This window comes from Euprymna scolopes, chromosome 36 (genome assembly GCF_053919585.1).
Source record: "Euprymna scolopes isolate OS-2025 chromosome 36, ASM5391958v1, whole genome shotgun sequence".
NCBI lineage: Eukaryota > Metazoa > Mollusca > Cephalopoda > Sepiida > Sepiolidae > Euprymna > Euprymna scolopes.
Genome location: NC_136517.1, coordinates 82505997 through 82532958, shown reverse-complemented (window position 1 = coordinate 82532958; position 26962 = coordinate 82505997). Strand labels below are relative to the sequence as shown.

Here is a 26962-nt window from a genome sequence, read left to right as displayed (position 1 = left end):
CAAAATCATTTATGTAATTATGTTAATTTTTGAATTTATTCCGCCTTTATTCATCAGAAAAAAAGCAACTCAAGAAAATGAAGGAATATTATGATGGGATGATCATCTTTGTGTAATTATATTTATGCAGATATTCTGCATGATTTATGCTTGTGCAATATTTGTGTAAAAAGCTTATAGTAAACAAAACTTTTTCTATATATAGTTATATATGCCAATATATTTTTGTTTAAAAATTTTGTCTACCAAAATCTTCTGTCAGTTTTTGGGCTAAAGACATGAAACTTCATATATAGGGTATTCGAACCCATGCAAAATTTTATATATAGGTTTAAGCCGAGGAAAATCGGTGTATAAGTGTGAAAAAAAAAAGAAAATGAAATTTGCCAGGTAAAGATCGAACGATGGCATTATGAATATGCGTGACGTAATAGCTATTGGTTCATGTTTTAATTTTTAGCTTTGCAGTAAACATGTCTTCATAGTATAGTCATTAACATCAAAGGAAAAAGTAAATCGTAAACCGAACATTTTGGTTTCAATTCTTGGTGGTGACACACGAGTCTTTTTTTTTTTCTATTTTTTTCTTTTTAATTATTACTGTATATTGAGTCAATATAATAAATGCAAAATCTGCATGAATCACAATATCATATTTAAACGTATTTTACGACCAGGCAATGCCGGGCAGTCTGCTAGTATATAATAAATAGTATGTATATATAATTTTAAAATGCTTCATTCAACTAGGAACATTTTTTTTTATGGTTGCCATTTGTTTTCAGCATCAAATTTATATAAAAATGGCTGCCATCTTTCTTGCAAGTAGCAAATTTTGTTGCTAATAATCTATATATTGATACAATAGCGTGTGTGTTACTTTGTGTGTCACGCTTACATCGTTTTTTTTCTTTCGAGTGGCTGTCGTTTAATAATTGTTGCGTCCTTCCATTTCTTGTAATAAATAATTTTGCCAAGAATTCTTCATAAGTTTTGGTTTTGTTTTCGATTATAGATGATAGCACTCAACTCCTGTTTTTTTCATTTTGAAATCACTACTTTATATTGCTTTTTAACGTTCATGCTTACATTATTAAATAGGGAAAAATAAATAACTCCCCTCTTTTTTTATTGTGCTACACGCTACTGTATTAATTTATAGACTTGCTTGGATAAATATGTTTTACAGTTTTAACAAAAGGGCTAGAATAATATGAGGGTGTCTTCATTCATGCTCAACGCCCACAGAATGGCCAGCAGCAATATATATTGCATATGAAAGATGCTGCTGTGGAATTTCCACAGGTCCCGCTAGTAATACATTGTTGCAGTTATGATCAACTAGCTGTCCTGAGACGGCATTGCTGAGGGAATATTTAAACTTTCATTATTTCACAAAATATTTTTAAAATCATTCAATTATTTTTTTAAATTTTCTAGTCATTTTGTTTTAGCTGAGGATGCGGCATCCTAACAGATGCCAGACATTTGTTATCGTCAGCAAATTTCTATTTCATGTTTTCAGAGACAACTCTCATAAGAAGGAAATGAAAGATAAGACAGCAAACTTTTAAAAAAACTTTTCTTTTTTAATTTATTTTAGGTCACACTCGATATTCCACTGCCGGATCGTCAAACGTAATAAATTGTCAACCGTTTATTGTTGAAACTCTCCACGGCAAGATTGGGGTTGCCCATAATGGAGAACTTGTTAATGCGAGCTCTCTAAAGAAAAAGGTAAAAAAAATAAATACTTTTTTTTTGATTTTTTGCTTTTTTATCAATTTTGCAAATGTCAATATCTACTATTATATAAAAGGAACTTTGTGTGTGTGAGTTCAATCCCTATGGACTCAAAAATGGTTGGGCCGATTTTTATAAAATTACACAAAGGTACTTTATATGGCTGACAGTGTTCTTAGATAGGTTTTGTATCAGAATGTCTTCGATAAGTATCGATAATCGAAATAATCCAATGAAAGAAGGAACAGGCAATTTTGACCAAGGTTAACACCTTACACAGCCTAACATCATGAATGCGTTTGAGAAGTTTTATTACCATACAAACCAAAAGGTTCGGCATATAAAATCAACAGTGGGTTCTTTGATATAACGGGCGTCTTCAAAATTAATGTTACTGTTAAAAGCACGATTATATGTTGGTCCTTTTGGCTTGTGTGGTTACAACACTTCTCAAATTCACTTGTGATGTTTGGCTATATAAGGCATTAACTTCACTCAAAATCGCCAGTTCTTTCTTTCAGCGGATTTTTTCGATTATCTATACTTAGGTTTTGTGTTGGAATACCTTACATATCTAAGAACACTGTCAGACGCATAAAGTACATTTATGTGAAATTTTTTTTTTAAATCAGGGTAGCCATTTAGGAAAGATAAATAACGATTAAGGCTGAAACACTAAATGTTTTAGTTTAAATTCTAGTGGATTGTACCCAAGTTATATTTTTTTCTTATAACTGGAAATCATCACTATAGATTGGATAGTAATCAATAGAGAACTGGCTCTATAAAAAATCTGCATGAATTAAAATATATTTATGCATATTTTACAACCGGGCAGCGCCGGGCGGTCTGCTAGTATATATTTAAGTGACATTGTCTGTCTGTCTGAAGAACAATCTCTACCAAATTCCACTGTCAGTTTTTAGTTTACAGACTTGAAACGTTATATATAGGACATTTTAACCTGTGGAACAAATTTAATTTGGTTTTTAGCAAGTAAAAATAGTTTGTAAAGGGTCAAAATTGAAAAAAAATTGGAACTAGGCAGGTGTACGTCGACTTAAAGTGCTTATGTATGCATACACAAATATACATTTATACACGTTGAAGACAGATATATTTTAACATGTCTTTTTTTTATGCATCTAGCAATAGCTGAAAGGGTAATGCTGGAGCGCTAAATATTTTGGTTTTGATTCTAGCTGATGGCACCTAAGTAATTTTTTTTTTTTTTTTTTTTTTTTTTTTTTTTTTGACACAAATGAGGGGAAAAAAGAAAAAGAAATTATATACTAACAAAGTCTGAGAAAATAATTAAATTTTTATTAAATTAAAATTTTTATTCAATGAAGATTTTTTTTTTTCTACAACATTACTTCGTTTTCTAAAATTTTCAAATTTAACCTTACGAAAGAGATGTAACTAATTCCTTGTGAACAAAGAAATTTTTATTTATTTATTTTTTGCTTTTAGTTTTCTTCATCAAAATTTAGACATTGTAGGATGATGTCATAATGGATATGGTGTTGTCCCAAATGGATAGTTAAAGAAGAATTAGATTGGACATACAATTTTCTTTGTTAGGAGTCACCAATGGCAACATCAATACAATAAAGAGGGAAAAAATATTTAAAAAAAATGACAAAATAAGTCTTTGATAAGGCTGGATGCCACTGAAGTTTCAGAAAACAAAAAAAATTTTAAATGATTTTTCATTTCATAAAAAATATATATATATATATATAACATTACTTGGTTTTCCAAAATTTTGTTTCTAAATCGTTAATTTAGTTAACTTTGTTGGCCGTGCATTGGGAAACGAGCAACAGTGTTTATTTCTTTGTTTTTAACATTATTTTGATTTTCTAAAATTTTCTAATTTAACCTTAATACTTTTAAATGATGTAACTAACTCCTATATGTTTATGTAGAGTTGAATGTAATACGCAAAGAAGAAAGCGCCCACATGTGTGTGCATTATGTGGCTATACGACTTACCCTCAGGTGGGATCTGTGAGAGAGAGAGAGAGAGATTAAAGATGGCGGCCATGGCTTTATAAGGTGTGTCTCATCGAATCGCACAAGATCACACCGCCCACTGCACACATATGCAAATGGAATGGAGTCAGTTTGTTAATAAAATGCCTGTTGGTAGTGGTGAGAGGCCAAATGCCTGCTAGAAGTTGAGAAAGTTGTGTGTGACAAAGTTGACAGTGACGAATTCTGGCTGAACTTTTTTGTTTATTTTATTTTTTTTTTTTTTTTTTGTTTACCAGCCCATTTAACTGCAGTTTAGTAATAGATTTGGACATTCCATAGCTTAAAAAAAAAAAAAAGTTGACTTTTAAAAGAAATTTTTTTTTTTTTTTTTTTTTTTAAATGTTTGCAAAGTTTATTGTCTGTTTCTTATTGTAAAACCAATTTTGTTGTTTTTATATATTTTTTTATTTGTTTGTTTTTTTTTTTCTTTGTAGCTCCTGCGCCATGGTGTTGGCCTTTCAACGAGTACAGACAGCGAACTCATAACACAAGTGTTGACGCACACGCCGCAGGAAGGAGAGCCAAATGGTGGAAACTGGGTCACAAGGTTAACATAAAAACTCTTCTTTTGCAGCCTATAAAAGCCTTTATGAAGTATAAAAGTTGCTATAAAAATAGAATTAGATAATTGGATCTCAAAATTAATTTATAGGCAAATCGTATCTCTAAGAACCGATCTAACAATATATCACAAACTCTCTCTCCATATGTATATATTTCACATTTTCAATTTATCTTTACATAAGCAGTAATTTGTTGCTACACAGTCATGAGCATGTTTCAGTCTTCTAGTTTTCAGTAACTAGAGACCTCTTCAGGCAACAACACTTATATTCAAGAGCAGAATTCTTAATTGACTTTAAAAAAAAAAAAAACTTGCCCTACTTCCGTATTGAGCACTCTTGTATTAACCTCGTTATATTTCACTGATTACTCTACCTTTGAAAAATAGCAACCTCAAATTGTATGTATTTAATAAAGTTTACAAGAGTTGTTTCAAATCCAGTTCATTCCCCGGAAAAACTTGTACTTAGAATATTGGAAACCTTTCTGTGGTCTCTCTTGTCTTATTAGATAATTCTAACTAGAAAGATATCTAGGAAACTAATGCCAACAATAAAATGATTAATAATTATCTCAAAATTAATTTATAGGCAAATCATCTCTTAGAACCGATCTAACAATATATCACAAACTCTCTTTCCGTATGTATATATCTAATAAAGTTTGCAAGAGTTGTTTCAAATCCAGTTTATTCTACGGAAAAAACTTGTACTTATGTTGGAAACCTTTTTGTGGTCTCTTGTAAGTACTCAATGTCTTATTAGACAATTCGGCACTTCTGTATGACAGTGCCATGGGGCGACTGAGACAAGTTATCGACCCCTGTTCTTTGAATGAGAAACACCCTCTACCAGCCGTTTTGTGAACCTCAAATATAAATGTCTCCAAAAACTGCAAAAATATTTAATAACGAAATAAATAACACAAAAATATAGGGAAAGCGAGACATTTATAGATTGTTTTTTTTTAGAATTATTTGTTGAGTTGAAACTTTGTGTAATGACTAAAAATGGGTTAGAAAACGAAAGTGCTGATTTCCCAAGTTTAAAAAAATGACTTGGGTGAATAGAAACCAAAAACATTTAGCACTGTAGCCGTATTCCCTGCCATTTGAGCTGTTGATGAATAGATAAGAAAAGTTTTTAATCAAAACACTTCAAGCTATGAATGAATTTGCACATGCGCAAAAGTAATAGAAATATGACGGTAAGTTGAAATGAACATTTTGCATTTCAACTTGCTGACATGTTTCTGTACGCGTTATCCATCCATTCAAAACTTTTGCTCGTTATGAACCATCCTTGGTGTATGATTACTATTTCTTGTTAATTTCAGTGTTTTGCGACCAGTAGTTTGAGTTCAGCTGTTAACACCTACTTTTTCTTTTTCTTTTTTTTTACAAAGAAGTCACCACTTATCAAAGCCCGGAGGCCACTCAAGGATAAGGGTTAATGAGTGTACATTAGTCAATAGGAGAATGTCATAGTAATCGTTAGTAGTGAAAATTTGGTAAATTGGATCACTTAAGAGGGGATGACTCCTCAAGAATTTGTTTATGTTGGACTTGAAGACAACCATATGGTTTACAATTGCAAGAAAGCAGGAAAACGGAAGAGTTCCACAGGTGTGCAGTTCTAAGAAAGAAACTTTGTTCATGGAAATTTGTTTTGGAAACACTATTTGTATTCACCTGTCTCACTACAACCATTTTTTCGCCTGAGTGTTTGCTTACAGCATCTGATATTCCCAAAGGCTCACCCATTTTAAGTATTAAGACTCAATGTTGCTTAACTTTGGTGATCTGACAAGTGCCTGTGTGTGTCTGCATAATTTAAAATTGATCGCAGTTTGTAGAAATCAGTCATAATCAATCTCTACAGTTAGCTGTTAATAATAATACTCCTTTTTAAATGGTAACATTTAATACTACTAAGACTAAACTGCTTTCCTTTAACAATTATAAGAAGCCTTCTTAACTACTGATAACCATGACTCTTTATCTGGGAGCTCACCATTCAAACGCTTCAACTTAACATTCACAAGCATCATGAACTGAAAAAAATACATTAAGGACATTACAAAGGCTGCTGCAAAGAAGGTAGGTTCCCTTTATCATGCTAGAAAATTATTCACACCTGAGAGTAACTTGTATCTGTACAAGGCCACCATTTACTCATGTATGGAGTATTGTTACCACATCTGAGCTGGTGCATCTACCACTAGTCTCTCCTATTTGGACAGGGCCAAAAAAAATTTTTCAATCTAATAAGTCCCACACTGTCAGCCAAGCTCCAACCCCATCCCATTGCTGCAGTGTTCCATCCCTGTGGCTGTTTTATAAGTATTTTAATGAACTGTGCTCTGATGAACTCATCGCACTTGTGACCCCTCCTCCAGATGTACTTTCTCCTCCTGACAAACCTATTTAACAACAAAGTTCCACCCTTTTACTATAGAGGTCCCTAGATGCCGGAAGGCCTTCTATTCAAGTAGTTTTTTTCTCTTGGACTGCTAGGCTTTGGAATTCTCTCCCTATTACTCGATTCCCTGACTGTACTAATATGCAGAAGTTTAAATGTAATGTAAACAAACATCTTTCTAATTTCCTAAATATAGTCCCAGATAGTAGCCTCTTATTGCCAAGTGATAATGCCTTTTTTGGGATGAACATGATTTAAAAAAAAAAAAAAAAAAAAAAATGATGAATGTCTTAAATACTACTAGGTGGGGGAGGGGGCTCGGCTTTGCCTGGTTGTAAAATACACTTAAATATATTTTAATTTGTCCAGATTTTGTATATATATATATTATAGTCGTGATTTCAAAAGTAACAAAAAAAGTACTTGAGTGTCATCAGCTAGAATCAAAACCAGAAGTAAAACTGTAGCAGTCAAAGCTGGTGACGTTACCACTGTACCAACGTGACACGCTTATAAACTGATCTATAATTATTAATTTGAATGTAAAAAATGCATAACGATTTTTTTCAATTTTGACCCAATTTTTTTGACCCCTTAAAAACTATTTTAATCGGCTAAAGATCCATAAAAAGAACGGTCCATAAAACTCCAATCATTTGATGCCCCTAGCAGTTTTTCGTTTCAGAAGAGATAGTTTGAAAATATGGAGGCAGACAGACAGACATATAGCTTTTTATATATTAGATTAAGAAACAAATTACTTTTTTTTTTTTTTGTTTTTGTAGTAAGTTGATTCTTTTTCATACAAATATTCTCTCTCTTGTGGAAATAATTGGCAGTAAAATCTATATCTAAAAAAAAGTGTGTGTGTGTGTGAGGACACTTCTCAACCTAAATACTTAACAAATTTTTGATCTGCGGACATGAAATATATTGAGTATTCAGACATGTGGAAAACTTTTTAATCAATTTTTATCTGGGGGTGGTGGGGAGAGGAGCTGTAAGGGGTCAAAATTGAAAAATTGCTATGTGGTGGGGGGGGGTCATCAGATTTTTATCTGTCAACTGTTTCGTTAACATGACAGATTACTTATGTTAAGAATAAGTAGGTTTGAAAACACATTTTTAAAGATTGTGTTAAGCTGGCCTAATGGTTATCGTACTCACTATTTAGGTTTTGATTTTGATCTCTGCTCAATTTTTTTTTTTTTCTTACAAGAAGTGAACTGTTTAGAAAAAACATAATACTTGCATCCACATGTCTCAGTTCTTTTTTTTTCCTTCATTCTTTTTTATTTTAATTTTTTTTAACAAATTTAATGTAATGTTTAATACCCATGTTATTTCTGTTTATAATGCAGTAGAACCCATTAAAAATTAGTAACAATACAGTATAGTATATAATACACATGTATATAATCAAATAACATTATAAATAACACGATAAGGGGTGGGGGCCAAATACCATAACCAGGGACCGGAAAAACATTTGATTCGTAACCTGAAAAAAACGTATCCCAGGGCCACCGTATCCTGGGGTTCTACTGTAAATAAGAATTCTGTATTAATTTAAATATAATATTTATGCAAATTTTACAAATGGGCAACGCTGGACGGCCTACTAGTATTCTTTAAAACTAATATCACTTTTTGGCATGTTTATTTAAAATTATGCTGTTTTAGACGATGGGGTAATAGAATTTGATTCGGAAACAATTGCAAAATGGGTAAAGTCGGAATTTGTTTTACCTTGGTGATATCAAATTAATCACTAATTTTACTGATCAGACGATGTCCATTTTTTTTTTTTTTTTTTTTTTTTTTTTTTTTTTTTTTTTTTTTAATAGATGTGTGTAAGGTGATAATGTACATACTCACATGAAATGTCATAATGTATTCTTATATAAATAATGGATTTACAAAAAAGAAAAGTGGATAACAAGAACTCTGATTAGAAACCTAACCTAAAGATATTTTGTCTGATCTCTTATTGTATGAGCTATGTACAGCTGGTTGCAGTTATATTCAGCTAACATCTTCCTTAATTTTCTGCGGAGCACTACCAGAAGCAGTGACAAGGCAAATTAGTTCCTTCACATTTTTTTTTCTCTCGTGCCTATATCTCTTCAATATATTATTGAAAACACTTTTCTTTTTTTTTTAATCTTTTTTTTTTTTCCAATCTTTTTTTTTTTTATTTCATAAACATATATTAAAAAAAAATTTCTTTTAATTTTATTAAAAGTCCAAATCAAGACATTTGTTATTATATCTGCATAATTTTGTTATTGTATATTTTTCAATAAAGTCCTTTTTTATATTTTATTTCAATGAAGGAACTAATTTGCCTAGTTACCGCTTCTGGTTGTGCCCTATAGAAAATTATGGAGGATATTAGCTGACGATAAACCCTGATTGCTTATGTGATAAATCTGAACCTTAATAGATGTAATAGTCTGCTGCTGCTTTTATTGGCATGTTGGCCATTATTGAAAAATGTCACAATTGTAAAATAATTCTCTTTTTTTATTTTTTATAATTTTATTTAATTTTTATTTTTTCAGAATAAAGAATTTGATGAACCAAACAAGTTTATCGTATTCTCTTTTGGTGATGCACAAGTCTAAAATCTATGCAATCAGAGATCCGTATGGAAACCGTCCACTATGTATCGGCCAACTTATATCCAAGAATGATTTTGGTACGGCATGATAACTTATAAATTATAATACTGCATTTAGTTTAGATTTTGGTGCTTATCAAGAATTTTCCTTTTATTAAATAAAGAAAAATTAACGATGTATGTACTTATGACCAAAAGCAAATATTGTACAACAAAAATCATTTAAACTAAAATTGTGTGTGTGTGTGTGTGTGTGTGAGTGAAGTTGAGTTTTTTTGTCGCACTTACATTGATATTAAAAGCCTACTTTTTCTATTTAAAAATTATTAAAACAAACTGCTTCATATACTCAGTCATGGATATGCATGCGACTAAGTAAAGGTTAACTAATTTGCATATTTTTTGAAAAACGAACTTTATTCATTTTTATGGTTTCTTATTGGATGATTGGTCTCATTTAACTATTAAGCTCAGTTTTATTTATGAATATTTTCTACATGTTTATATATATGAGTGACCTTATCTATCTCTTTTCTATCTTTTTCTCTCTTTTTCTCTCTCTCTCTCTCTTGCTGTCTTTTTCTTTCTTTCTCTCCCTTTTTCTTTTTCTCCCTCTCTTTCGATCTTTCTTTCTCTCTCTCTCTCTCTCTCTCTCTCATTCTTTCTTCCTCTCTTTCTCTTTTTCATTTTTATGTTTAATCTATTTAGGTAATAATGTCGAAGAGCGAATTGATGGCTGGGTTATATCATCTGAATCATGTGCTTTTCAAGCAGTTGGTGGCAAATTCTGCCGTGAAGTTCTTCCTGGTAAATGACATCATCTTTTTTTTTTTTTTTTTTTTTTTTTTAATAAGCTAGATCAGACATATCATTGCTTGGTCATTAAAAAAATCCTATATTGTTGCTTGGTCATTAAAAAAATCCTATATTGTTGCTTGGTCATTAAAAAAATCCTATATTGTTGCTTGGTCATTAAAAAAATCCTATATTGTTGCTTGGTCATTAAAAAAAATCCTATATTGTTGCTTGGTCATTAAAAAAATCCTATATTGTTGCTTGATCATTAAAAAAATCCTATATTGTTGCTTGATCATTAAAAAAATCCTATATTGTTGCTTGATCATTAAAAAAATCCTATATTGTTGCTTGGTCATTAAAAAAAAAAAAAAAAACAGACTTAAGCAAAACCAAAAGCAAAATTTTGTAAGCAAATAAGAAATAAATAAAAAAAAATTTTTTTTTTAAATGCCATATGCTGGGTGCGAACACGTAAAAGTTAAGTTTTTAAGCAAATGTATTATCGACCAGACTATGACAACATAAATGTTATGATACTGCAAATATATTTTTTTAAAACAAAACAACAAATTGACCATTCACAGATGCACAGTTTACAAACAGCGTTCAAAGCAAGGTTTTTACCTTTAATAAATACTAATGAGTACTCAAAAAGTAATATTGTGCTACATAGTTCAATACAAATCATAAAACCACATTGTAAGAGACAATCTTTAATTTACTCTTTCAGTCCAATACTGCTTGGTAGACCATTTTTTTGTCTCGTTTCTTTTGAATGTTCCCTTTTTATGTAACACTAGCGAGGGTTACCCGGCGTTGCCCGGGTGTTTGGAGGTGTGTGTGTGGAAACTCTGGGCGTGTGGAGTGGGGTTAAAAAAAAAAATGTTTTGGTAGGTAAGTATGAGGATAGAACCCGAACCCTTGAGGCAAAGTTGTAAATTAAAGTGTGAAAAAAAAAAGTGCCACGTTAACCATTGCCCCACCGTGAGAAGCTAACGGAAACACGTTTGAATTTATTTAATTACTTGGATTTGGTAGGTGTCCGTTTTAAGGAGTTAATGAGGTCAAGTTTGACTGCGGTATAGTATTTCATTTACTGCTGAACGCTTTTTTTTTCCCCCCCAAGATGTTATAGGAAAAAGACTAACCCACATGCAGTGAGCGACAAATGTTGAATATTTATCTTCCCGAAATCGAGCAAATTAAATAAACAGACGAGCTTCGTTGTTAACTGTGAGATATTACAATTCATGTGTGATAAAAAAAAGTTTTAAAAAGTTGTGAAGCGACCGACCGCTTCTCTGAAAAAAGCCTTTTGTAGACATACAGAAAAAGCGAACACACATACAAACATACATACATTTTCGCTTTTATATTTATAGATTTCACTTTCTTCAGTGAAGGATCGCTGCATGTTGAAATTATAAGTTTTTTTTTCTTGCATAATTACAACAATGATCATATATTGTTATGAGATTTAAAAACACAGCTACATCAAAAGGAGATTACTCTCATATTCTTGTCCAGGGTTGCCAAATTTGCTTTTCTAATATATTATATAGATACATGCATACAGTTATACATATGTTTATATGACTAAAAAGAAAATTAAATATTAATAGAACAGATTTCCTGTTTGAGAGAAAATGTATTTACATTGTGTTTGTTTTGTTTCTGTTTCTTTTTTGTTCCCCCCCCTCCCAGTTGTTTTTTTTTTTTTTAATTTTTTTTTTTACCTATATTTTAGGAGGATAGGATTCTGTTCGAAAACCGGAAACTTACAAGTTTTTTATTTGAATTTATCTATTCTTTAAGCAATGCTATGATCCAAAACCGGTTATAAATTGTAAGAAATAGTAAATATAATACTCAAACTATATAATCTAATATTTCTGTATTCGTGTAAAGTTGCTTGAATCAGCAGGAGCCAAATCAGACATTTACTCATGCTGGATTTTAGTCGTACATAAGGCACTTTACTAAAATTGTACGACTAATTAATGTACGATTATTACTCCTGCATCTGATTTGCTATTAAAGCAACCACAACAGTTTTGGGTTTATGAGCGCAAAATATTGTAAAAATCTGTTGTGGTATTATTTAGATAAACCATAAAATTAATTTACTCGCAAGTTTCAGTCGAGAGGTTATTTTTTTTTATTTATTTATTTTTTTTTTTTTTTTGCAAATATATTTCTAGATTTATATAAAAAGTATTTACAAAAAATAATTTTTTTTTTTTTTAATATTTTCTCTTACTGCAAATAGTAAATATATACATAAGTATTTATTTACGTAATGAACTGCTCAAAGACTGAAACAATTATTTTTTTCCAATTCTGTGTGCCACTTTTTTCGTTAAAAATCTTTGTATAAAAATAAACAAGTTTATTTTTTAGATTATTCGTGCCTTGGTTTTACTAATTATGCATGACTAAAAATTAAACATGAGTTTATGTACGTCTAATTAAATCCTAAAAGACTTTGACAAAAGACAATGATTTGGCACACTGTATTGGAAAAAAATAATTCTCAGTCGTTAAGTGTTTAATTAGTAAAAGCAACTTCGACAGTTTAAGTTTAATTTAAAACAAACAAACAAAAGCAAGCAATATTTTATAATAAGAAGAATTTCTACTTTTTACAAAGTTTTTCTAGTGTTACATTGTTATTGTTACAAAATGCAAATTTTAAACAAAAAAGGTCAATTGTAAAATTTAATTTGCAAAAATAAACTCTCAGCTGGAAGTTATGACTTTCACTAAATTTATTTATTTTTTATTTTTTTTCAATAATAAAGAAAATAAGCTTGCTTGTTATTTTTTTATAAATATTAAAAAATAAAAAAAAGTGGGATACTAAGTTGAAAAAAAAGTCTCAGTCTTTAAGGATTTGCACAAAATGATTGCGACTGATATCTAATGTTGTTTTATTTGTTTTACTAACATTTTTTTGCGCTAACAGACTCGGTAGATCGCATGTGTGAGAGGGAATAATTAATAAAATCAGTTTTCTTCAATAAATATTTTTTTAGGTATAAACTTCAAAAAATATTTGCCAAAAATAACATCTCAAAACTTCTGAGTAAATTTGTTTTATTGTTTATAACAAGATTGTTTTACGATATTTTATGCCGACAGACCCTGTTGATTTCCTGTGTCAAAGTTGTTTTAATCAGCAGCAGCAATTAGTCGTACATTGATTGTACATAATTTTTAGTTGTACATTTCTAGTAATTCCGTTTGTTTGGAATAAATGAAATAATTCTTAAACACATAGTTTTGTGAAATATCTATATATCTATAAAGTGAAAATGTTTGTGTGTGTTTGTGTACATTTCCCTTCCAAATAACTCTGTCAATTTTCAGTCTAGAGACTCGAGATTTGACGTAACGAGTATTGAGATTTGGGAAAATCTTTTTAATTGGTTTTTGGCCAGATATTTGGCCGTCAATGGGTCAAAGTTAAACGATTTGACCTTTGAAAACTCTACCAAACTCCCTCGCCAATTTTGGCTCTAAACACTTGAAATTTTAAATGTAGGTTACTTGGACATGGATCAAACTTTTTAATTTGATTTGAGCCCCAAAAAATAAATGTTAAGGAGGTCAAAGTTAAAAAGAAGGATACAAGCTACAGATGAAAAAAATTTGACCTATGTGGTCTCTACCAAATTACTCAGCCAATTTCTGGTCTAAACATTTGAAATTTTAAATAAAGGGTATTCAGAGATAGGGCAAGCTTTTTAATCGGTTTAGGTTGAAAATTTGAGCTGCCAAGGGGTCAAAGTTCAAAAGATTTGACCTTGTGGTGTCTGGCAAACTACTCGGCCAATTTTGCATCTAAACATTTAAAATTTATACATAATGGGTATTCAGACATGCGGCAAGCATTTTAATCAGTTTTGGGGTGAAAATTTGGTTGCCAAAAGGTCAAAGAGTTGACCTTTGCAGATTCTACCAAATTCCTCCGCCAATTTTGGGTCTAAAGATTTGAAAATTTAGATATAGGTAACTTGGACATGAGTAAAACTTTGTATTTTGATTGGAGACCAAAATAATATATGTTAAGGGTCAAAAGTGGGGTCAAAGTTAAAAAAAAAAAAAAAAATTGACCTCTGCAGTGTCTACAAAATTACTCAGACAAATTTTGGTCTAAACATTTGAAATCTTACATAAAGTGTATTCACACATAGGACAAGTTATAAACAGTACATAGGGCCCAAGAAAAGCTAGCTGAACTGCTAGTATTTTAGAAAGTGGAGTTTGTGGTGAGGGTGAAAATATTTGTTTAGAAAATGTTAGATTATTTTCTTATTTCTTTTTGCTTATCATTTCAGTGTCAGATCTTCATATGACCTGACTTGTCTGTTTTTCACTTCCTCGTGTGTAATGAGTTTTTTGTATGAAATGTTGAGCATCTTTTGGAAGCATCTCATCTGTAGCTTGTGTTCTTCTTTCTTAGTTTGCAGTGAAAAGTTGAAAATCTGCATTTGCTCAAAAATAAAAAGTCCGATTTTCAAATTGTATTAAGTCTTCATAACATGATGACGCCAACTCTCCAAATATTTTAGCAATTTTAAAAACGTCCCATTTACTACTTTTGAGTTGTAAGCCATTTTGATTTCAGAAGAAAAGAGATTTTGTTCCAAACAAAATGGCGGTCGTCCAACTTTGAATTATACGGGGTGTCCAAAAAGTCACTGAAGGTTTTGAACTTTAATAGATTCTTTATTTTTGATATTTTTTTGTAATTTTAACACAATTTGACTAAGACATTGGGGAATTTTTTTTTTTATGCAAAATTCAAACCATCATTCCATGAGCTGGCAGATCTCGAAACATCAAACCCCAAACCCTGCAAAAATTGAAGGAAAACATCAGGAATGAACTAAGGGAGTTGAATCGCAATCCAGATATTCTGCAATCTGTCATGAATAATGTTTTGGAAAGAGCACAAATATGCGAAGCAGAAAATAGGCAACATTTAAGACATTATTTTTCATAAATAAAGATTGGTTGAATTTTGCATTTTTTTTTTTTTTTTTTTTTTTTTTTTTTTTTTTTACTATTAAGAATCTATTTAAGTTCAAAACACTTCAGTGACTTTTTGGACAAGCGAAGATGAAGAATGAGGTTTCCCATTGAATAGTCAATCCATAAAAGTCTTGAATTGCAAAATTCCCCCTTGTGTGAAGAATGAAAAGTATGTGCCGAATCCTAAAATACCTAGTATGTTTTATGGGGTGATTCTGGTTTCTACTTGGTTGCTAGCAGAGCGTGGCTCCATTTTATTGGTCAATTCTTATCAAATAAAACTTTCCAATTTTCATTGCAACAACTAAAAAAATTCTATGGACCTTGCTTTTGTATGTATGCTGGATGACCTCATCATTTTGTGATCTTGTATACCAAAGAGAAGGGGGGATACTTTGTTTTGGATAAACTATGATCTTTAAGGTAAAGCGATCCTCTAAATAATACATATTTATTAATTTTTCAGGTGAAATAGTTGAAGTGAGTAAAACGGGTATAAAATCATTGTGTGTCGTTCCAAGAAAAGAAAATGCGCCACCAGCATTTTGTATCTTTGAATACGTTTATTTTGCGCGACCGGATTCAATTTTGGAAGGTTAGTATTTTTCTTTAGTTCCCTTTCTTTCTTTTTTCTTTTCCCCCTTTTCTTCTTCCTTTTCTTTTTCTCCCGCCTTTCTTTCCCCCTTCTTCCCACCCCTTCCTTTTCCCTTCTTTCCACCCCTCCTTCCCCCTCCTTACTTCCCTCCCCTCCTTACTTCCCTCCCCTCCTTACTTCCCTCCCCTCCTTACTTTCCCCCTCCTTACTTTCCTCCCTTTCTTTTTTCTTTTCCCCTTTTCTTCTTTTCCCCTTTTCTTTTCTTTTTCTCGTGCCTTTATTTCCCCCTTCTTCCTTTCCCTTCCTTCCCCCTCCTTACTTCCCTCCCTTCCTTCCCCCTCCTTACTTCCCTCCCTTCCTTACTTTTCCCCCTTTCTTTTTTCTTTTCCCCTTTTCTTCTTCCTTTTCTTTTCTCCCACCTTTCTTTCCCTCTTTTTCCTTCCCCCTTCTTCCCACCCCTCCTTATTTCCCTCCCTTCCTTACTTTCTCCCTTCCTTTCTTTTTCCCCCCTTCCTTTCTTTTTTCCCTCCCCATTTTCTTCCAAATATGAAATTTGGTACATGAGACATTTAAATTTATTCGTATTGAATTTGAAACATATCTTTTTTTATCTAGGTTGCTTTATATCTTTATGATATCTACTAGCAGGGAGACTTGACATTGCCCATGGTTGAATGAGGACCAATGAATGTTCCAGACTTCCAGCATTTTTATTGTCTCGAAATCTGTGAAATCACCCACTTTTCAAATTCATTGCCTGCTCTAGTCGGGAACCCATTGAGCTGCATCTGGAGGAAGCTCAACATGCCTCCCTGCAGTGACTTCGTCCACATTACATTATAGAAAACCTGATGCTGATTTTATAAAATCATTTTTATGTATAATGGCTTTAATTAAAGTTAAAAATTCAAGTCAAGTATCATGGTTTAGTTGTGCTCTAAACAGGAACATTTGTTTTGAATGTGCCTGTCATATCAAAGAAACTGCTGTATATATGCTGGGTCGTTCTGCTTGCGAGGTGATAAAACTTCTCGATTCACTTGTGATGTTAAGCTGTATAAGAGTGTTAACTTTGATCAAAATCATAGTGTTCTTTCTTTAATCAGATTTTTTTGATTTGCAATACTTATTGAAAACATTCCGATACAAAGAACACTCCCAGTACATTTGGGTGAAATTAAAAAATAATCAACTTAACTGTTTCGGAGTCCATATAGGCAATAAACTCTCAATCGCGCATGCAAGCGCGCGCACACACACACACACACACACACAGTGCTTTTTATATATAAGTAGAAATAGGTATACAGTGTCTATACACATCTGGAACAAATTTATTTTTGATGGAAATCTGGTAAATTGACTTTTCCTTTCTTTTTTTTCCTTTTTTTTCCTTTTTTTCTTTTTATGTTTTTCCTGTTTCTTTTCTCTTTTTTCTTTCATTGTTCTTTTTTGTTTTCTTTGTTTTGTTTTGTTTTTTCTTATTTTCTTGTTTTTTCTTTTCATCTTTTTCTCTTTTCTTGTTTTTTCTCTTTTTGACATTGCCTGTTATCTCTGACAATGTAACCATCTCTCCCCAAAACGCCTTTATTATTCTTGTTATTTCTTGCTTTGCAGGCCAAATGGTTTACTCTGTACGCAAACGATGTGGCCGACAACTTGCAAAAGAGCACCCAATGGATGTCGACATAGTCAGCACTGTTCCTGAATCGGCAACTCCTGCCGCCATGGCATACGCTCAAGAAGTATGTACGATCAGAAACACTTTTGATTTTATGACTTGTTTGTATCTAATACTGTGAACAATCTGTCGGTTCATTTTGTATATATTCCGTGTATATTTCGACTTAATCCTGCTGCCAGATTATGATTCGCGTACCTATAATTTGTCTCTTTTCTTTTTCATCCAGCCTTTTACATAAACGGAAGGGAGATAACTTGTATTCTCCTCGCATCGATATACGTTTGATAGTCTTAAAAACTACTGAAATTAACAAGAAATAGTCATACACCAAGAATGGTTTATAACGAGTAAAAATCTTTGTTTGGATAGATGAATAATGCATACAGAAATATATTGGCAAGTTGAAAAAGCAAAATGTTCATTTCAACTTCCTGTATATATTTTGATTGCAGAAATTCCCCTCTGGACCAAAATACCGTAGGTTTGCAACAACAGATGCCACATACAAATTTTTCATGTCTAAATTATTACCCACCATCTTATGTAACTTTTGAACGCCGTTACATACACATTTATTGGGTATATTAAAATCTTACATTACTTCCTATGAGTACCATCATCATGTTTAGACGAAGTAGTTCGTATTTTCCCCTCTAAAACAAAAGTACTCTTGCCGCTTCCAGTGGAGATTGGGTAATTATATAACCAGTATACTTATCTTGCCCAAACACCCTTATTAAGTTGAACACAGACTCATACCCTAGTTGAAAATAATGATTTCTCCCCACTACAATTTCCAGCTACTCTCATTGGCTGAGAACATAACATTCTATTATTCTGGAATACCACATTCTTCCAAAAAACGAACACTATAAACTCTAAAACAAGATGGCCGCTCACTCTACATGATGGAACTAATTTCTTACTAAGGGAATTTTATTTTCTTTTAATACATTTTTATTTTTTAATTGTGTGTGTGTTTTTTTTTTTCTTTGCTTGTGTATGTGTGTGGGTTTGCGTTACAAACATAAATAACGGTTACTGTTTTCCGATACTACTAAGACCATTTTTGTATAAACTGCAACAAACAAGTTTTTTTTTGTAATTTATTTTTTACATTAAGGACATTTATTTTGTTTTTAAAACATGCCAGTATTTTCTTTTATACCCATATTTTTTCCATTATGGAAATTTTTTTTTTTTTTTTCTTATAACTGGTTGTGTGCGGGGAAGGGTGGATCATTACAAACATAAATAAAAGTTACTGGTTTTTTGATATTACTAAAAACATTCATATAAACTTCAACAAACAGGTTCTTTTTTTTTAAATGACTTTTTTACAATAGGGAAATTTTCTTTGGTTTTTTTTTTTTATTATGACAGCAATTTTTTTATATCCGTGTGTGCGTGTTTCTATTACAAACATAAATCACGGTTACTGTTTTTCGATACTACTAATACCATTTATATAAACTACAATGAACAAGTTTTTTTTTTTTTGTGTTTTAATTTATTTTTACATTATTTTTTATTTATTTATTTTTTTTTCATTACGACAGTGGTTTTTCTTATGCACTTACTCATTTTAGTATCTTTTTAAAGTTAGAGAATTTGGGTTTTATTTATAGTATTTTTTTTTCTTGGTGTGTGTGTTTAATACAACTGTTTTTTATACTCGTTTGTGTGTGTTTCTTTGTGTCTGCACGCGCAAGTATGTGAGTTTTTAATATTTTTAATTTAAATCTGATAGTGTTTTCTTTTATATGTGTGTGTGGGCTTTTGTGTGTTCATACAAGTGTGTGTACGGCTGTGTGTGTGCGCGCAATTATTTTTCCTTCAAATTTATACAACTCGAGAGTTTATTTTGGAGGTTTTTGCCAAAATGAAACTCTATTTTGTATAATTTAAATAGTTATTTATTGCCAAACATCAAAAATAATAATATAAAGAGTAATTACTTAATAGCAGAGGACAGGTTTTAGATGTGGAATTTGGGGGGGGGGGGATCTTGCTAGTATTACTATATAGTCATAGTTATAACTAGAAGTTGTTTAATTTAAAAAATTTTTTATCTATCTGTCGAGTTAACCAACTTTGTTTTTGTCAATAAATTTGATTTGATTTAAAATAACCGTCAAAGATTATATTAGAAAATCACATAGGAAAAAAGGCGGAAATGGACATTAAGAAAGAATGTGATATCAGTACCTGCTTCAAAAAGAAATTGAGTGAAAATGCAAAGAAATATACTCATAAAACATTAGCTGACGTATTAAATCACTTCTAATTAACAACAATCCAAGAATACAAGAACCTTTAAAAGTCAACCACCGAAGTCGTGTTCTTGTATACAATTTTATTATTCTTTACATATTTGAATAGTAAGGTACATGATTAAATATTTGTATCCAGTTGACTTCTTGTTTCCATTTTTAAATATTGGACAACATAAATAAAACACATTTTATATAATTGTATTTTTTGTTATATATATATATATATATATGTGTATATATATATTATATTATATTATATTACTAGCGGGGGTACCCGGTGTTGCCCGAGTGTTTGTTTCCGTGACGGGGGTGGGGGTTAAAAAATGTTGGGAACATGGCTAGATCCCTAAATGATTTGGTTACGATTCTAGATGCTAGCACTGAAGTCATTTTTATTTTAACTTTTGAAATCTGTGGTATATATTAGGTACAATATAATATTCAATAGTGAATTGGCTTTATAATAATAAATATGAAATCTGCATGAAATATATTTAAGTATATAGAAGAGATTTAGAAGGCTATCACAATGCAGGGAATAGAACGTAGTCAGTTTAAAGGAAGAAAGATGAAGACAAGTGTCAATCTATAAATCAATATATATATATATATATATATATATGTATATATTAAGTGTTGGGACAATTAATCGGAATCGAAAAAATTGGAGTATTGAAATCGGTATCAGAATCGGAAAAAATTTTAGCCTATTTTCCGATGCCAAAACCGATTCCTTAATTTATCTTTTTTTTATTTGATTTTGGTTTAAGAAACAATTTCCACTGCTTGCAGTAATAATAAAATAAATATTTCCTGATTTAAACTTCCAGTAAGACTAAAATCTCCAGATCACCCCCCCTCACAAGTGTGTTTTTACGTTTGAAAAAATGCATGCACATTTAAGATGTGTTTTTTTACAGTAATCGGAACAAAATAACACTTTTATAGTTAAGTATTAAGAGATTTATAAAGAATCGGAATCAGTAAGTGTATCGGAATTGGGAATTTGCATCGGAATTGGGGGAAAAATATTGGAATCGTCCCATCACTAATATATATATATTTATTATGTTAGGTATCAATAATTTGTCTTACTTGAAGAGTCCAACTTTCCATCTAGCATGTTTTGAATAGGTTTGTAACATCCACCATTTGACAAAGAGGTTTCCCTGAAATATATCATGGAACACTGTCACACACAATAGACCACTGTGCAAAAGTTAGACTCTTCAAGTAAGACATTAACATAATATATATATATATATATATATATATATATATATATATATATATATATATATATATATACACATACACAGGGTGACCTAAAAAAACGGGCCCAAACTCTAATTAGGCCCTGTGTCTTAGTGTTTTGTCCGAATGAAATGAAACTTTGGTCATAACTAGTTTATTATATTCAAAACATCACATCAAGACACTAGGGTCTTTGGCCTTTTTTTTTCTCCATTGACTGTAAAATGCTCAGAAAAACAATTGAATGTCCACTGTTTTTATATATATATATATATATATATAGAATGTCACTTATTTTTGTCTTTCTTTCTTAACATGACTACATTCATTAGTTTATTTTTAATTTTTTATTGGTTCATGTGCATGTCACGTTGGTACAGTGGTAATGTCACTAGCTTTGAATGTTACAGTTTCGGTTTCGATTCTGGCTGATGGCATCCAAATACTTTTTTACTTTTGAAATCACGACTCCATAATAATACATACAAAATCTGGACAAATTAAAATATCATATTTAAGCGTATTTTACGCCCGGGCAAAAAGCTAAGAACTGGCCTTCCTCGTCTCTTGACTCTCTAGCTCTGTCTCTCTCTGTTTGCATATATATTCAAGCTAATCCTTGCTATGACGTAATTCAACTCGCATATTTTAATGTGATTTTTTAAATCCCGTTTTACTTTGTTTATCCACCACATTCTTTCCTTGGTTGTTTCTAAGTTAACCAAAATATTTTAGTAAACATTCTTTTTTTCAAAACATTCTCACTGCATACCTTTTTCTACATAACAGTTAACAAAATGATAATGTTCATTATCTAACATTTGAACTTTTTCATAATAAGTCGATTTTCTAAGATCAACAAGACAACTCTATATTTATACTCCTATAAATTTGTTTTTCTTTTGTGTGTATTGATATTCATATTAAAACCCCTCTTTTCTATTTATTTAAAAAGAAAATACAATTTTCTTATATATGGGTTGTGGAATTGCATTCACTAGCAAAAGATCTAGCTAATTTGCATATTCTTTTAAACATTCATTTTAATTAATTCCTGATTAGTTGCTCCGGTTTTCTAATGGGATAATCATCTTTAGTTAGCTATTACGTGTAATTATATTCATGCAGATATTCTACATGATTTATACTGGCATAATATTTGTGTAAAAAGTTTATAGTAAACACAAAATTGTTTCCATATATATATATATATATATATATATATATATATTTTTTTTTTTTTTTTTTTACATAGGCATCACCACATTATCAAGGCCCAGAGGCCACTCAAGGATAAGGGTTAAAGTGTGTACAGTAGAAATTGGACAATATAGTAATCATTAGTAATGAAAATTTGGTAAATTTGATAACTTATATGGAACGGCTCATCAAGAACTTATTTACTTTAGACTTGAACACAACCATATTGTAGTCAGCCGGAAAGCAGGAAATCGGAAGACAATTCCACAGGCGTGCAGTTCTAAGAAAGAAGCCTTGTTCATGGAATCTACGTTTAGGTTTAGGCACAGATAAAGAGTGGGGGGAATTATTGATAGTGTTTACAGCTAGACGAGTGTTTCTTGTGAAATTTTAGCGAGGGGGGACCATAGATTGAAGCTCAGTCGAACACTTTCCATGAAAATAACGATACATCAGAGACAAACTCGCAACATCTCTTCTGTGAGATAGAGGTTGCAAGGAGGAGAAAAGGACATCTCCTACGAGGCTACGAAGTCTATTTTGAACTCTATCAAGGCAGGACAAGTCCTTTCTAGCAGCTCCTGCCCAGATGTAGCAACAGTATTCCATCCTTGGACGTACCTGGCTCTTATATAGAGAATAGCATCAGCAGTGAGATATCTACCGGATCGATAGAAAGATCCTACCATTTTTCCAGCGGCCTTGGCAACAGATTTGATGTACGTGTTCCGTTTAAGATCAGGAGTAATGGTCAAGCCCAGAAGCTTGTCAAAACTTGAGGCCTCCTGAAGACGAGAGCCATTCATTTCAATTGATGCCAAATGTGGATTAGGATGTTGATGATGTAAAGAGAGAAGCTTGGTTTTAAATGCATTAAAAGTAACCAGCCACTCCTTTCCCCATTGTACTACGTGATCAAGATCAGAGGAGAGAGAATTGGAGAGAACTTGGTCGTTTACTGTCTTAGATGTGCTACCATAAATGGTAGTGTCGTCAGCATAAATGTCTACAAATGATGTAAGGATGTGATTTGGAAGATCATTAATGTAGATCAGGAAAAGAGTTGGGCCCAGGATGGAAAGACACCGGCATTAATACTGTGAGCTTCTGATTTTTGCCCCTCAACTACTACTCTTATGAACCTATCAGAAAGAAATGATTTAATAATTGAGAAGACTTTTCCAGCTATACCATAGCTAGCGATCTTATGAAGTAAACCTTTATGCCATACCCTATCAAAGGCTTTAGATATGTCAAGAGCAATTACCCTAGAAAGATTGCCACCGTCGAGAGATTTGCTAATCCTATGCGATATAACTGTAAGCACATCTGCTGTAGATCTAGCAGAACGGAAACCATATTGAGTGTCACTAAGAAGGTTATTTTTGTTGAGATGGTTGATTACTTCTGGATTTAACACAGATTCTAGCAACTTACTCATGACGCACAGGAGACTTATTGGCCTGTACTGAGAGGGGGATGAGCGATCACCTGAATTCTTAAATACAGGGCATACTGATGAGATTTTCCAGGGAGATGGGAAACTATTCTCCTTAAGACAACGTTTAAACAGTTTTGTAAGTATGGGCGCTAGTTCAGGTTGAAGTCTTTTGAGTACTATAATTGGAATACCGTCAGGGCCAGTTGCTTTACTGGAATCAAGGTTTTTGATTAGCTTGGCAACATCACGTACAGATATACGTATATCACATAGCGTGTTTTCTGATACAGGAGGAAATTTATGTATATGTATATATTTTTGTTTAACAAATTTTGCCTACCAAATTCCTCCTAGAGTTTTTGGTCTAGAGACATGAAACTTCATATATTAAGGTATTTGAATCCATGCAAAACTTTATATTTGGGTTTTAGCCCGGAAAAGTTGGAGCAAAAGTGTGAAAATTAAAAAAAAAAAAAAAAAAAAAAAAAAAAAATGAAATTTGCCAGATTTAGGTCGAACGCCGGCATTACGAATGCATAAAGTAGTAGCTATTGGTTCATGTTTTAATTTTTAAGCTTGCAGTAAACATATTTTCATAGCCCAGTCATTGACGGTAGAGGCAAAATAAATCATGAGCTGAACGTTTTGGTTTTGATTCTCGGTGGTGGTCCATGAGTCTTTTTATTTTATACTTTTTAAATCATTACTATATATTGCATCCAGTCTATCTATCTATCTATTTATATAGCTATAAAAGTGAAAATGTCTGTCTGTTTTTTCTCTATGGTAGTTAAGGAAGACTATTATATAGAAAGGCATTAATTTACATATTCACACTTTTTAATATATACAAATGCACATAATCTTATGAAAAGTACATAGGGCCCGAGCAAAGTTGGGTGGAACTGCTAGTATCCATAAAAGTGAAAGTGTGTGTGTGTGTATACTGACCTGTTCCACAAATCCCAAAATCCTCAACATGAAATATCTCCAAAAAAAAATAACACGAATAAACCTAGAACCCCATCCTCCAACGTAGACCCCTACTACTATGTCTCCTTCTCCAACATCAGGGGTCTACGTTCCAACCTTCGTGTGTGTGTGTGTGTACATTTCCCTACCAAACTACTTTGTCAATTTTCGGTCTAGAGACTAGAGATTTGACAGAAGTATTGAGATTTGGGAAAATCTTTTTAATCGGTTTTCAGCCAGAAATTTGTCTGTCAAAGGGTCAAAGTTCAACGATTTGACCATTGAGAACTCTACCGAACTCCTCCACCAATTTTTGGTCTAAACATTTGAAATTTTAGATGTAGGTTACTTGGACATGGATCAAACTTTTTAATTTGATTTGAGCCCAAAAAATTAAATATTATGGGGTCAAAATTGGGGTCCATGCTAAAAAGAAATTGATCTCTGCAGTCTCTACCAAATTACTCAGCTAATTTCTGGACTAAACATTTGAAATTTTACATAAAGAGTATGGGGCAAGCTTTTAATTGGTTTGTATCGAATATTTGAGATTTGACCTTTCCAGTGTCTAGCAAACTACTCAGCCAATTTTGAGTCTGAACATTTGAAATTTATAGATAACGGGTATTCAGACATGTGGCAAGCATTTTAATCAGTTTGGGGGCAAAAATTTGGCTGCCAAAAGGTCAAAGTTGAAAGAGTTGCCCTTTGCAGATTCTATCAAATTCCTCCGTCAATTTTAGGTCTCTGGTGCTACCAGATCAGGCTGCCCTGTGGCTTCCTGAGACGAAATGCACCTACATTGACGTTTTTTTGTTTTCTGATCTTTTTTGTAAAACTTAATTATGTTCTGCAAAAACAAAAACAACAGCCTATTTCCCCCCCCCCCCTTTTTATTTTATTTTTTCCTACCTTACTCCCGGTCCTGGATATGACCTTAAACTACATCCGATGGTGAGATCCGGCTTACGGGCTTGGGGAGTGTGGAGCCACCTCTTAATTGCCATTGCTCCCAGGTCCACCCTGACCCGGAGTGGTAGTACCTGTTAGGGTCCCAACTATGGGTTAAATAGAAACAGATTTTAAAAAGGAAAAGAAACAACAAAAAAAGAAAGAAAAAGAAAACAAATATATTCTATTAAATTATCTATTTATTTATTTATTTATTTTTTTGCCCTGTCGGTAGGGCATGAGAACAAACTGACTGCCCCCCTGCAGAGGGTAAAAATCCCTCAATGGGGCAACCAGTTAGCCGTGGGTTGCTACCCGTAAAGTCTTAGGACGTGATCCTGGTGATTGAGCGAACCTAAACCAGGATACATAGAAGTTTAGGCACCGCAACACATTACTTTGGCCCTTACTTCGATTAGACGGGCGGTCGGAGAGGCCCGATCTGGCCAGTCACGCCAAGCCCCACCATATATTGCCCATTCCAAAAACTCACTACTAATACAACACATCCCCCCTCTCCCAAAAATAACCCTACTCCCTAATATATGATGGAAAGCGGTGGCTGAGGGTCAATCGATTAGGTGTGAATATCGATGACGAGGCTGTAAACCCCTCAGGATTGCTACAGATCCCATAGCAATATCAAGAGAGAACAGATAATCATTATGATACCACCAAAGTCGGTTATATCATCATTGTATCCCTGTAGAGGCTGGGCGAATGGGTTTCCCCCCAGGCTCTTCCCAAATAGGACTCCGAGGTGGGTGGGGAACAAAGATGACGAAAAAAGAAAACAAAATATATGGCTTATTCCTCCCAAAAACCACCCAACCACCCAAAGAGAACCCACTCTGATGTCTCTGACATCAGTAGCTCTGACGAAGAGACGATAAAACCAAGGAACTCAACATTCGTAGTAATAGAATCAATGGAGGAAACTCCTTTGAGCAAACTATCACCTTTTAAAATTGAAAAAAATCTTAAAACTCTAAAACCAAAGTCTATTAAAAAACAATTTAACGGCAGCCTACTAATAGAAACCCATAACGAAGAACAAACTAAAGAAATATTGAAACTAAAATTATTTGAAAACATCAAAGTCAAATGCTACAGACATCCAACCCTAAATACCTGCAAAGGAGTAGTGAAAAGCCACGAACTTGCACTTTGTCCCTTGGAGGAAATCAGGACAAACTTACAGAAACAGAATGTGTTAGATGTTCGCAGAGTTCAAATTAAAAAAAACTGAGAAAATCGATACCAATACATATATACTAACTTTCGATTCCCTCACCATACCCAAAGAAGTGAAAGTCGGATATATGAAAATAAATGTAGAAATTTATATTCCAAACCCCCTCCAA

General features: G+C 32.3%; 1 protein-coding gene across 2 annotated transcripts in view; it reads left to right on the top strand.

The window, feature by feature from the left end:
- Positions 1 to 26962, top strand: part of LOC145260633 (amidophosphoribosyltransferase-like) — a 129145-nt gene that overhangs the window by 77268 nt on the left and 24915 nt on the right. For both annotated transcript variants that reach the window (XM_080118955.1, XM_080118956.1), the window contains exons 3-8: positions 1604 to 1737; positions 4218 to 4330; positions 9332 to 9468; positions 10099 to 10197; positions 15692 to 15820; positions 17438 to 17565. In XM_080118955.1, coding sequence (XP_079975081.1) covers positions 1604 to 1737; positions 4218 to 4330; positions 9332 to 9468; positions 10099 to 10197; positions 15692 to 15820; positions 17438 to 17565 — 740 coding nt within the window. The remainder of the gene's footprint in view (positions 1 to 1603; positions 1738 to 4217; positions 4331 to 9331; positions 9469 to 10098; positions 10198 to 15691; positions 15821 to 17437; positions 17566 to 26962) is intronic.